Here is a 13764-nt window from a genome sequence, read left to right on the forward strand (position 1 = left end):
TGGACCATTGACACTATCTACAATCTCAATTAGGCGTGTCAATGGTCCATTTGAGAGATAGGTGGCGGTAATGCACTTATAAGCCTGCGATCCGCCGTAAGGCAAGAGGAAGAAGACGTGTCATGCGCGGCTGTCAAGGACGTGCTCAGGACAGTTCAGACATTGCAGTGTATCAGAGGTAAAAAACGATATAAATACTGTTCAGTTTCTTGCACAGACCGATCGTTTCGTGTCTTTACACATCAGTGTATCGTCACGAGCCACAGGGTTTATTTTGGTTTTGTTTGTGTATGTTTTTTTTTTACTCTCAAAGCCGTGATTCCCATTCACCTCCATTATATGACTGAAAGACTGCAACGGTTTGTGTTAAAAATCTTCGTTTGTGTTCTACTGAAGAAACAAAGTCACCTACATCTTGGATGCCCTGGGGGTAAGCAGATAAACATCAAATTTTCATTTTTGGGTGAACTATCCCTTTAAGGGTTTTAGATATTAGTAGAGGTTCTCAATCTTTTTGAGTCCAAGGCCCTCCATTATTTACAAAAATAATCAAAGGCCCCGTAGACTTCAAAACTATGGTCACTCCTAGTTTTTGTAAATAAAAAAAAAAAAACTAAAATGATTTAAGTAATTGAATTTCTGGATTTCAGATGTTTTAAATCAGGGGTGCCCAAACTCGGTCCTGGAGGGCCGGTGTCCTGCAGAGTTTAGATCCTACCCCAATTAGACACACCTGAACCAGCTAATCAAGCACTTATAGGCATACTAGAAACTTCCCGGCAGGTGTGTTCAGGCAAGTTGGAGCTAAACTCTGCAGGACACCGGCCCTCCAGGACAGAGTTTGGGCACCCCTGTTTTAAATGCATGTTCTTCAGGGATTTTTTTTTCTGCCAGCTACAAAAAATGAGCTTGACAGTATATTAATTGTAAAAATGCATATAGAGACAGAATTTTACTAACTTTACATAACTTCCAAGTAGACTTGTGCCGGTATTCGGTAATGTGATATATCACAGTAATGAATATGCACGATATTGTTATCATGGGCACTTCTAAATACCATGAATAATTATATATTACAAATTATTCCGAATTTTGAATGCATTTTAAGAATACTTTTCCTATAAACTGGTCAAAATGCACAACACCGCTGCGTGAAAGACTTGTGCGCACTCTGATGTAAACAAGCCGGACAAGAAGCACATGGCGGAACATGTGAGAGACGCTCTGGATGAAAGCGCACTTTCACTCTCTGACAGCAGATGGCGCTAAACTGCAGAAATAATAATAATAATAATTCATTTAAATGCAGCTGCTACCCCGGAAACCCTGTAAACAAAGCTGCTGCACTACTTTCTGTTTCTGAATCGTGTTTAAATGATTTAAACAGCCATTCAGATTTGTGTATTTGCTATGATGTTCATCACAGCGCCAAATACTTAAATATTTAGACTTAATAGGCTATTTATTTTCAAACTTTTTTTACATTTTAATCTGGACTACAACATGCCCTAGATATTGTTTGAAAGTGTTTTGATTCTTTATTGTTCGGTCACACTTTACATTAGGGCTTCATTAGTTAACATTAGTTAATTCATTAGTTAACATAAACTTCCAATGAAAAATTCTTCTGAACATTCATTAATCTTAGGTATTCCAATATTTAATAACACGTTGTTAAACTCGAGAGTTGCAGCTGTGTTATTTCATGAGTTAACATGAACTAAGACTTGTATTTTTTTAAACAAAGATTAATAACTTCTGTAGCAAATGTAGCTATTGCTCATTGTGAATGTTAATGCATTAACTAAGGTTAACTAATGAGGTCTTATTGTAAAGTGATACCTATTGGTCTTTATAGTTCTTTTGCACTTTAATCTGTGTAAAACTTTTAACTTTATAAATTTTTCTGTATTGCTTTATTGCATTTAAATGTTCAGTTATTTTTGTTATAAGAAAAAAGTTATTAAACCTGTTATACTGTATTATGACAGCACTTTTTTTTAACTTAATTTCAACATCGTGATAATACCGTATACCGTAATAAAAGCATTAGCAATTAATCGCAACATGAAAATTTGATACCGGCATATCCCTACTTCCAAGTCTGGAAATCATTTTTAAAATAAAGCAACCTCATTTACCCAAGTTTTCCCAGACTGTTGGATTTCTAGTTGTTTTAGGTTATTTTAAATCATGTTAAGTCATTTTGAGGCCTGCTTGGAAGTTTGCTGAGGCCCCCTGGTTGAGAACTACTGGGAAGGTGTTTATTTAATTGTGAATGTCTATTTTTACCTTTGCCATCTATTCTTGTTGTGAGGCCTTAATCTTAATTTCTTTGTAAATGGTTTATTTTTTAGCATTGTATAGAATTTTAATATTGCCCATTCATAACATTGATTTTTTTTTTTGTTTGTTTGTTTTCCCTAGGATGAACACAAACAGCATTTAGAGGAGGTTTTGGTTGCCCAGGCGGTGCCAGGTATCAGATCTATCATGGCCGTGAATGACAATCTGAAGCAAACCCTTTATAGATACAACACTTTGGCTGAGCAGGTATGTTTCAGAAGAATTTACATGTTCCTATGCCAGTTTGAGTATTATAGAGATTATTTTGTAATCAGTCAAATTAACATGTCTCTTACAGATGCAGGGTCTAAAAGCAGAGATGATGTCATTTTTTGACTCTTATGTTGAATCGTTGGTCAGCATGCGAGAGTGCTCTGTGCATGGCTTCAGCACTCTGCGTGCCGAGCACGACAAGCTCAAGCAACAGATTAGCCAAGCCGGAAACAGACATCAGGCGGTAAGTCTACTCCCACTGACAGTTTCTTGAAGAGGAGGTTTGAGTTTAACCCAAGTGATCACATTTCTTTTAAACTGATTTGCTCAGATGCTCACAAGCTTTGTGGGTGCTGTAAATGTCACCAATTGGCCACAGGGAGGCTGTTTCTGTGCATGCTAAAATGCCCAGCAGGCTTCAGTGTTTACAATGGTTTATAAACAGTCACTTTTCAAACTAGACCAAGAAAAACCCTTTTAAACTTGAGAGAACTTGAAGGAACCTTATAATGAGAACATTTGGTCACATTGCTTGTCTAAATAATTTTTTGACCTTTCTACAGCGTGTGGCCGAGCTGGTTCAGTGTTTGCAGAACCAAATGAATCTCTTGGCAGTGGACACTCAGACTGACTTTGAGGGTCTTGCACAGGCAACATCTGCCCAGATTGTTCCACTAGAAACGCTACAGAGCTCCATACAGAGGTGAGAGGACATTCCCAACATATACCTTCAAGTCTCCTGTAACAAAACCCTAATAAATCTCATCTTCATTGTAGTAAATGCACTGTGGCTGAGGAGCACACTGTGTCTGTCCGTGCTCGGCTGGGTTCCTCTGTGGATGAAGTGATAACAGAGATGAATGGGGTGACGGAAGAGGGAGAGAGGGCACTGGAGGAGTGTGCTGGTTACTGCAGACACCTGCAGACATCACTGGACTCGTTGGCTGAGTCGGGACTCAAGTGGTGTCATGAAGCCAGAGGCTCAACTGAGAATAAAGCCCAGGAACAGCTCAAACTCATCAGGGAGACAGACACAGCTGTACAAGACCTTCTAAAGGTTAGTTTGGGCCTGTCCCAATTATACCTACATCTGCGGTCTTTGCACTTGACCACTTGTCTTATTTGCATGGCATATTTCCTGTATTTGGCCAGAAGTGTTCAAGTGAGTATAAAGACCTCAAGTGTGTAGAACTTAATTTACCTGATGGGACACACCTAGGGGCCGTTTATTTATTTATTTTTTGCTTTGGGAAACAACACAGACGCTTTATTTATTTTTATTTTTTTAGTTTTTAAAGTAGAACTTTTTGATTTGAGCTGCAAGTTTTTAGAACACCATGTCATGAACAAGACACTGCAAGCAAAAGTCTAAAGCATAACGGTCAAAGATGTTTGTCTTGTGCATGTTTATATAGAAAGGCAATGGAAAAATAGCGCAGTGGAATGGGAAATTAATTATGCAATGTCTAATTAATTTAAAGGGATAGTTCACCCAAAAATGAAAATTAGCCCATAAATGACTCGCCCTCAAGTCATCCTAGGTGTATATGACTTTCTTCTTTCAGACGAGCTTATTAATTAAGTGCTTTTGGACTGATGCATGCAACATCCGCTGAGTGCCATGAAACCGCTTGAAAGATCAAAGACAATTCTTAATATAACTCCGACTGGATTCGTCTGAAAGAAGAAAGTCATATACACCTAGGATGACTTGAGGGTGAGTAATTTATGGACTAATTTTCATTTTTGGGTGAACTAACCCTTTAACCTACGCTTAAGTTTTTCTCAGCATCTTTCAATTGTGGGACATGTCAGTTCCAGTATTTGATGGAATATGCTTACTCAATGGTGTGCATTTAGTGTGTGTTATTGGGACAGGACCTTTGTGTCTGAACCTCTTGAATGGAGAAAGTTAACTAAGAATGTATGACGTAAGGACGTATTTTTTGCCTGTGCTAAATTTTTATTTTACTCGTGTGCATGCAGTCTGTAGAAGAAAAGGGCGAGAAAGCCATTAAGGACTGTGAAGGCTGTTTGAGTCACATGCAGCAGGAAGTAGAAGGAATCCTGCGTCGTGTGGAATTGCAGACCGACAAAGATTATGCAGCCTTGCAAGAACACAAAGAGATCCTTTTCTCCATCAACACTCAAGCACTGGACACAGTACACCACTTCATCAGCTCAGAGCTGCGGCAAGATTTACCTACAGGTGTGAGAGAAGCTTTGTGGGGAAATATTCAAAATATGGCATTATGAATATAGACGTGGCTCAAATGCAAGTAATCTGTCCATGTGTACTGAGCACTGATGTGACATGTGAATCTTTGCAGGAACGACTCCTCAGCGTAAGGAGTATGTGTATCCACATGTGCTGAACAAGCCTAGGAGTCGAGAGGAGCTGGAAGATGAGTTCAGAGCTCAGCAGGAGCAGTTTCAGTGTGCACTGAGCCAGTGTGAGACTGTCATAGAGGCAAAAGAGGAGAAACCTCTCGACCAGGTATTACAATCATAAGTTTTGACCATCTATATTCTAAATCTCATCAGTAGAAACTGTTTTCTTTTCAAATTTATTAAGACCTATTTGAAGATGTAGTAGATGCTTTTGTTTGGACTGGTGTAACTTCGATTCTGTTTTTAGGACTCTCTGGAGGATGAAGGCAGTGTTTCTAGTGATGGAAACATCACTGAACAGTCATGCTTTGATGAGAACCTGATGTGTTATGAAAACGGAAGGGTTCCGTTTTTCAAGGTGAGACATTTTGGACCCATTTAATGTCATGCATAGGCTTAAGGTGTGGTCACATTAGCGAAATTTTGTGGGCAAAAAAGGTCCATTGCATATTTTCAGTAGTGTAGTAATGTGTGAAGCACACCTCACACAGATGCCACTTGAACCAAGCAGCTTTCTGTTGGTCAATGTGAAAAACACTAAACCCGTTGCAAATTATTTGTGGGGAAATCTTTCGCCCTGAAGCAAAATTTCCAATCGCATGAATTCCTATTGATGTGACTTGTTTTTGTCTGAAAATACGCTGTACAATGGTAGATCTAGCCACACGTTCATAGTGTTGGCCACAAAAAATAAATTGGTTGTAGAGGTAGCTTTTGACTCTCTCTCTCTCTCTCTCTCTCTTTTTTTTTTTTGTCTAACCAGAAGAAAAGCAAGAAGGAAAATGGCAATAAATCACTGAACCATTCAAAGATGGAGAACGAGAGCATGTGTACGCCACCACATTCTAAACTACCCCTCAGGTGTCAGAATTAACAATTATGTTTGGTTTTTTACTCTCTCCTTGTATGTCTTAAAAAGCATTGTTTTAACCATCTGTGTATGTCTTTTTGAATATGATTTGTCTATGTTTTTAACTTTCATATATCTGTTTCTTCACAGTCACAGTTTAGTAATAAATGTTGTAACTTCAGAGTGATTTCTTACTGTTACCTTTTCTGTTAGTTTCACTAGAGTTGAGAGCTTTTTTTGTTGTTGTTGAACATTTGTATGTTTAATTAAAAATATTTTTTATTGGTTCAAATATGGAGTGGATCATTTTCTTTTAGCTTTTTAAGTATTGTTCGGTATTGAAATGTTTGTATAAAGTTTATTTCTATTACATTTAGTTTGTTGACTGTAACATTGGTGCTCTTTGTAGATGTATGTTTTCCTCAAATTTTTAGAGACAAGGTTCTTATTACAAGAAAAAATATTTGCGGGATTACTGCATTTAATAAAGGAATTAAAATGTAAGAGTTGTAACCTTATTTAGGCAAACTTTACGTATTGAGTAAGATATAAAGGTATCATCCAAAGTTTTGAAAATCGTTTGTTTAGAAAACATTAAATCCTATTGGTTATTTTAAATGTTTTTTTTCCTTCACATCTACAATTTTTGAGGGTTGATTATTCTTGTCACTCAATTTGTGCAGAAATGAGCTTTTCGTATTTTTATTTACTTGCACTAAAACAGGCCTATCTGAACTTCTATGTAAATTTGTATTTAGTTTCTCCGAATAAGTTTATATGGAACTTTCTACCTTTTCGATCTTGACAATTTCCACCTGAATAGTGACTGGTAGTCTATAATAATAACCACTGATTTGAAAATACAAAGAATAGTTATTTTTAAACCCTTAATTTTAATCTAAACGAGATACAATTAAAAATAACATGCTAAGCGTTAATTTCTGAAGTCCAATCAGAACCGAGGTCTGTACCACGTGTTTAGATGCCACAGTCTCGTCCAATCAGAACCACTATGTATCACGTGGTTTCATTCCACGTCTGCGAAGGGAAGCCAAGCCAGATCAAACAGCAGAGAATCCGAAACCTCTGCTGTTAACAAACCCATTATTAAAAATGTGAATGTCCAGTCGTTGGCATGCAGTCGGATGATTTGACCCTGGAATGGATTTAGAGGAGGCTTACCAGGTGGTTGGAGAATTCGGTAGACACCAGAAGCGGATGGTCACCATCCTGGTTCTCCTACAGGTAACTGATGATAGACATGTGTTTGTGGTGGTAAATTCCTTTTATATTTCTGATCACACAAGCCAGTAATCATGCAAAATGTATATTTGATGGATCAAACCTTTGAAACCATGCCACATTTGCATCTTATCCCCAGGCAATGGGATGTCTTTGCTTTAATTTGACCTAGTTTCAGTGAATCATTTACTTTTAAATGTATTTACTTATTATAAATAGTTTTGGATTTCCATGTTAAGACCCTGGAATCTGATGAAGTGGCAACTATAAAACTCACCAAAGCCCTTTGTAATGTTGTTTATCTCATAGCAGGTGAATGTGAAATGATTATATTTTGTGGTAAGAAGGGATTCATTTAACATTATAAAATTAGTAGTCTGTTTTTTTTTTCTAAATTGTCCTCTTCTACCACATTGGTAGGATATAGTAATAAGGTTTCTTTCAAAGATGCACATTTATATTTGTTTTTCTCAAGTTTAATATATTTGAAATAACCTAAATGAGTTATAGCTATAATGTAATGTCATAGTTGTAATTGAAAATAAACAGAAAATGACATGAAACGAACATTCTAGTGGTCATCTCTACCATATAACAGTTTTAATTTGCACTGATTTGAGATCAGTTTGGATATTGTTCATTTACTGGTAGTAAACTGGGCCTAGATCATTGAAGGTAACCTGAAATATTTGTCTTGTTTTTACAGATTTACATGGCATGTCAGTCCATGCTCATAATTTTAGTGGGTGCTGTGCCAGAATATCACATAGAACCTGTTACTGGAAGTCCGGATGATGATATAACACAAAGTGTGAAATTCACAGAGGATGTCAGCTCAATCGTGACTGAGGTAAGGGCCTGTCATCAATTCAGCACGTTAAACAAATTAAATAGTTTTGGATTTCCATGTTAAGACCCTGGAATCTGATGAACTCTCGTCCAGGAATGGCATTACTTTGTTGGCTCTAAAAACTGATAATGTTTGTATCAAGTAATATTTTGGATTATTTTTCAGAGGTGCATCTCCTGTTTCATTTCAAACTTTCATTTCAAAATGTATTCTTCCTTGCCTATTATTCAAAAAGTGAAATAGTTATATTTAAAAAAAAAATAAAAAAACCTGTTACTGGAAGTCCGGATGATGATATAACACAAAGTGTGAAATTCACAGAGGATGTCAGCTCAATCGTGACTGAGGTAAGGGCCTGTCATCAATTCAGCACGTTAAACAAATTTGTCTTAAACTTTGCTCTTCTTTTCAAATACAAATCTAACCTATACTTGACATCAAATTAGGAAGAAAAGTCTTTTAATCTTAATATTTTGTCAGGACAGCAGGTATATGCATCCATATTTGAACGGTTTGATATTCCTTCTTCTGATCTTTTCTTGTAGTGGTACCTGATTAAGCATCAAGCCTACAAAGTGAACTTGGCTGGGTCCCTGTTCTTTGCAGGTGTGCTGATCGGAAATGTCCTGTTTGGACCACTCTCTGATAAGATCGGCAGGAAGCCGGTTTTCCTCACTGGTAGGATGGAGCTGAACTGGTTTCTGTTCTTTGTAATAATCTATAATATACAGTTTCACATTATTACAGTGCTTGTAAGGCATCAAGCATTCTGCTTAGGGCTGTACTAAACCTAGAACCCTAATTCTGCATGTATGTGTATTTATATATACATAATAAATATACACAGTACACACACATATACTATGTAAACAAAAACTTTTATTTTGGATGCGATTGATCGTTGCCCAGCACTACTTAAAAATTTAAATTACTTGAATTTAAGTAATATAGGATTAAAATTGGAAAATGTTTCAATTGATAGAATGTTTCATAATGAGGGATTACATCATTCTATTTGCGTACTGAATTGTGATTGGTCTTTTCTTTTTTTGCATCTATTTAATCATCTATAACTGCTTTACTTTGCAAAGATGTCATGTGCTGATTTTCATACACAACCAACTAAAAACCAAAAGCAAAGAAACAAACATAAGGCCTAAACGTTCCTAAAACAACAGTTTTAACATGTTGTTAAAGTGACCTCTATTAAAACTGTTCTCTCTCAGGTCTGTTTTTTGAGGTCTTGTTTGGGTATGGAACAGCGTTAGCACCCAGTTATGAGATATTTGCTGTGTCTCGGCTGCTGGTGGGGATGATGAATGGAGGAATGGCGTTGGTCTGCTTTGTTCTCACTCAGGAATATGTGGGAAAGTGCTACTGGGCTATGACAGGTGCACATGAATTAATATTTAAATCAGTTTTGTAGGTTACTTTCGCTGTAGTCATATGAATCTAATACGATTGTTTGTGTTCCAGGGACCTTGACTAATATGACCTTTGCAGTGGGCATCACTCTGTTTGCCGCATTGGGTTATTATGTTCGGCCATGGCGGAACCTAGCAACTGTAGCCAACTGTCCTGGACTTTTGCTCTTCCTGTTCTGTGTGTAAGTGAGCGGTGCGGTCAGCTAGCTACCTCCTGTTAAACTATAGCACTGTGACTTCATTAAAAGCCACCAGGAAGATACTGGCCCAGTTGATTTGTTTACAGTGAAAGGGTGCTTTGTAAAGCTGCACTTGGTGTTGCTTTTAGGACACTTTAAGCATTGAGCAAAAACATACATTTTTAAAATAGTTTTTTTTTTTGTATTCTGGTAAAGGAAGTAATGTAGTTAAATTCCATGATAATTCCATGTCAATAAATAGGGGCAAAAGAGCAAAAAAAATTATCTCAACCTCCAGGAAAAATATTGAGCCTGTATCATAATTAAAATACTCCTTAAAATAAATAATTAAAATAAAAAAATTCCTCCGTCAAAAAGTTCCAGTCATATTGTAAAATGTCATAATGCCTCTTGAACTAGGCCTGTCGCAATAATCAATATATCGACTTATCGCGCAATATATGTACATGACCGCAATAATTTTTGGTTACGCAATATATCGCCCATTATATGAACGTGAAAAATGATAATATGTCTATGGCAGGACTTTGCCAGAGTCTCCACGCTGGCTTTATTCTCGGGGTCACACGGAGAAGGCTGAGGACATCCTGCAGGATTTTGCTGTGAGGAACGGGAAAGGCAGAATTCCAGTGAAGCTCTGGCGGACCTACAGCACCAGCGCTCCAGATGCAGCCAGTCCTGGGGTTTTCCAGCTGGTCACACATCCCATACTGCGCTGGAGGACTGTGGTGCTCATGTACGTGTGGTAGGTATATTTATTTTCCAAAGCTATATCTTCATTTCACTCTTACAGCATGATGGCAAAGGTTTGTGCATTTTAATATACTCAGTGTGTGTGTGTGTGTGTGTGTGTGTGTGTGTGTGTGTTGCAGGTATGCGTGTAGCCTTGTGTATTACGGGTTGACCCTCAGTGCCAGTGAAGATAAAGGTAATCGTTACCTTAGCGTTGCCATGTATGGCCTGGTGGAACTCCCTGCGTATCCGCTCTGCATGTACTTCATTAACAAACAGTGGTAAATACACAATCACATCCACACGCTGCAGTATCACTCTCTCACATTATTAGCTGAGTGTGTTTGTTTTTTTCTTTTAGGGCAGGCCGGAGGAAGTCGATGTCCTATTTTCTTGCAATTGCAGGCGTATCCTGTCTGCTCACAATGTTTGTACCTGTATCAGGTGATAATTATTCCAAATAAATTGTGTTTTGATGCCGCTTGGTTTGACTTTTTGTTATCTATGCAATTAATTATTTCAGGAATGCTCTACGATACATTTGGGGACCACAAACAATTGGTCAAAAGTGAAATAATTAACATTATTCTTATGTCTTATGCTGCATTTATTTGATCAAAAATACAGTAAAAACAGTGATATTGTAAAAATATCATTACAATTTAAAAGAACTATTTTTTAATATTATGTTGTAAAATGTAATTTATTCCTGTGATTGCAAAGTTTAATTTTCAGCAGCCATTACTCCAGGCTTCAGTGTCGCATGATCCTTCAGAAATCATTCTAATATGCTAATTTGGTGCTCAATTATTATATCAATCTACTCAAACTATTATTTAATAAGGAATATTGTAATTATTATTATTGTGGAAACCATGACACATTTATTTGAAATAAAAATCTTTCGTAACAATATACATAAATGTCTTTACTGTCACTTTTGATCCGTTTAATTTGTCATTGCTGAATAAAAATATTAATTTTCTTCTTTTTTTTAATTTTAAATCTTACATACTCCAGACTTAGAATGGTAGTGTATAAAGGTTTCCACAAAAAATATTAAGTAGCTTTTATCAACATTTATAAACAACAAAAAAAACTAATTTCAAACATTTGACCATAGTGCATATATTCTATGTAAAGCATACCTCATGCATTTATAATTTGGTTGTCTAAAGCCTGTTGTTTGCTTTCCTCAGGGTCCTTATTAAGTGCCACGTCGCTGGCTCTAGTGGGGAAACTGATGGTCAGTGCTGCATTTAATATTGTGTATGTGTATACATCAGAGCTCTACCCAACTGTGATCAGGTACAGTCAACACTTTCGCTGCATGTGTGATATGACACATCTTTTGTGGTTTAGCTCTTTTGCATTTGTCATTTTCAGTAAAAATGTGTATTAAAATGTGTTAAATTGTATGTCCTTACAGAATAGAATTCTGTGTTTGAACTAACAGTGCCCTATAGTGTAATCTATTATGTAATCAGTGTACAATCCGAAAGTCCCTCACTGTATGTGCTGGGTTAATTCTAATGTAAGTGTGTTTGTGTGTGTTAGGAATGCAGGGTTAGGTGTGTGTTCCATGTCCTGTAGAGTTGGGGGAATTCTGGCACCGTTCGTACCAAGTATGGTAAGCAGCTATGCTGTCTGATTTGAGAAATGCCATGTTTTTCCCCTAAATAATATTTTATTGTGTGATTAATTAATTATTAATGTATTAATATATATATTATTATTATATATATTTATGTACTGATTTATTGGTAATTGTCCAGAAATCATTGCACACCTCCATGCCATTTATGGTGTTCTGTTTGAGTGGGATTTCCGCGGCCTGCCTGGGGCTCCTTCTGCCTGAGACACTTAATAAACCTGCTGCTGAGACTCTTGATGAACTGTCCAGCCCCACCTACCAGCGAATCTTAGAGCCGCAGGTAAACATGAGCATGACAGAATTGTAATTTCACAAGATTATTAAAATGTCTAATAACTTAATGTCTGTCTGCATAACTTAAGAGAAAACTTAATTCTGGTTGGATGATCACGGCATTCTGCAGCCAAATATTTTTGTATATATTTTATGTCTCTTATATAACAGTCTCCTTACATTTACTGTTATGCATTTGCAGCTGAAATCTATGTTTCATGTCTGTGTAATTATAAGTTAGATGTGAAATAAACAGTCGAGTGATTACAAAAATAAGCCCTTAATTACTCTGAGATTTTTTTTGTTAATATTACTGTATAAGAATCCTAGTGAGACCTTTTCTTCATAATAGATTGTCGTGTGTTTTATAGGTTCGCCTTTTGGAGGAAAAGCATTTAATTGACCACAACGGGACTTATAGTGACTGAGACAAAGACCTTGAGAACATTTTATTACACTTGTTTACATGCATTCCTTGACCATGTTCAGAATGTTGTGCCATATACTAACTCACCGAAAGACTAAAGGTGCCTTCCAGAAGAAATCTGTCTGCTCAAAGGATCAATTCAACAGATTTAACTGTCAGGACTATTTTAAAAGAATGGAAAAGGGACCAGATTCTTATTCGTAAGCTCTTTTCCGATAATGTCTGACAATTATGATAACTAATTTCATGTGGTTACTGCCATTTATGAACAAATGTCTTGCTCTGTTGTTTTTAATGTTGTTGTTTTTTTGTGATCTGTGACATTACATTCATCAGTGTGTGTATATTAGCATTCAATTAATAATCAATAATGGCTGAAAAATTCAGTGATGCTGAGTCTTTCTTTTAGATTGTTTTAAAGAAATATTTCACTCAAATTATAATTGTCATTTACTGTTTCAAATCTTTACTGACAATTTTTTTGTCATTCTCATATGCTGGTATTTTTTCTCTGCAACACATGTAGATTATTTTATTTATTTTTTTAGACTTAAGTTCGGTCATTTGGACACTAGACGTGAAATTCCATAAATATCAGTGGATAAATTAGATTTGGGATTCATACTTTTATTTATGGCATTTGTTTTTGTCTTGGCGTTTCACTGAAAAAAATATCAGCATGTTGGTTTGGACCAACGTGAGGGGGAATAATAGCAGAATTTTAATTTTGGGGTGAACTATTGTTTTAAGAAACTTTTTTTTTTTTTTTTTTTTTCATTTTTCTCCGAAGGGAGAAGTGAAGTGTTAAACACATCCATATTTGTGTATATTTATGTACATTGCTAAACATGCATTTGTTTTTATTTTAAGAGGTAAGGGGAAAGCTTTTAAAGGGGTCATATGATGCTTTTTTAAAGATCATTATTTTGTATTCCTCATGTATAATGTGCATGAATGTACATGTCCGTCTGTCACCAGTAGATGGCACTGTGTTGAAGGCCACCTCCCCTGAACTGAGGTCACCTTTGAACTGTTCCAGTCCTAGTGGTGTTGTCAGCGTTGACGCAGGTGAGCAGTGCTCAGGTAAACCACAGGATTCAGGAGCTGAGTTTCAAAGAAGCCGACACAAAACGTTCAACCACAAGCCTGTTTCTTTTTT

The 13764-nt window shown here is 36.5% G+C and overlaps 2 protein-coding genes across 2 annotated transcripts in view; both read left to right on the forward strand.

Annotated features, from left to right (window-relative positions):
- The window catches only part of LOC107717085 (kinesin-like protein KIF11), a 19300-nt gene extending 13289 nt beyond the window's left edge, over positions 1–6011 (forward strand). Inside the window, exons 16-23 of the mRNA XM_016523731.1 lie at positions 2431–2556; positions 2648–2806; positions 3126–3265; positions 3340–3619; positions 4549–4771; positions 4893–5059; positions 5201–5311; positions 5717–6011. Of these exons, the coding sequence (XP_016379217.1) occupies positions 2431–2556; positions 2648–2806; positions 3126–3265; positions 3340–3619; positions 4549–4771; positions 4893–5059; positions 5201–5311; positions 5717–5827 (1317 nt within the window). The 3' untranslated portion in view covers positions 5828–6011. The remainder of the gene's footprint in view (positions 1–2430; positions 2557–2647; positions 2807–3125; positions 3266–3339; positions 3620–4548; positions 4772–4892; positions 5060–5200; positions 5312–5716) is intronic.
- An 819-nt stretch (positions 6012–6830) lies between these two features.
- Positions 6831–12970, forward strand: LOC107717086 (solute carrier family 22 member 15-like). The gene is made up of 12 exons (XM_016523732.1): positions 6831–7048; positions 7752–7895; positions 8441–8573; positions 9122–9286; positions 9372–9501; positions 10043–10264; positions 10392–10532; positions 10613–10695; positions 11451–11559; positions 11809–11881; positions 12027–12185; positions 12550–12970. Exons 1-12 carry the CDS (start codon positions 6965–6967, stop codon positions 12604–12606), a joined length of 1500 nt encoding a protein of 499 aa, XP_016379218.1. The 5' UTR covers positions 6831–6964; the 3' UTR covers positions 12607–12970.
- The last annotated feature ends 794 nt before the right edge of the window (positions 12971–13764 follow it).

The sequence above is a fragment of the Sinocyclocheilus rhinocerous genome, unplaced genomic scaffold (assembly GCF_001515625.1).
Source record: "Sinocyclocheilus rhinocerous isolate Xijiao unplaced genomic scaffold, SAMN03320098_v1.1 scaffold119, whole genome shotgun sequence".
Taxonomy (NCBI): Eukaryota; Metazoa; Chordata; class Actinopteri; order Cypriniformes; family Cyprinidae; genus Sinocyclocheilus; species Sinocyclocheilus rhinocerous.

Excerpts from the sequence above, each read along its gene's own strand:
- LOC107717086 (XM_016523732.1), top strand. The coding sequence starts at position 6,965 with ATGGATTTAGAGGAGGCTTACCAGGTGGTTGGAGAATTCGGTAGACAC. Across the intron at positions 11,560-11,808 it reads CTCTACCCAACTGTGATCAG|GAATGCAGGGTTAGGTGTGT; the intron begins GTACAGTCAACA and ends TGTGTGTGTTAG. Across the intron at positions 11,882-12,026 it reads CACCGTTCGTACCAAGTATG|AAATCATTGCACACCTCCAT; the intron begins GTAAGCAGCTAT and ends GTAATTGTCCAG.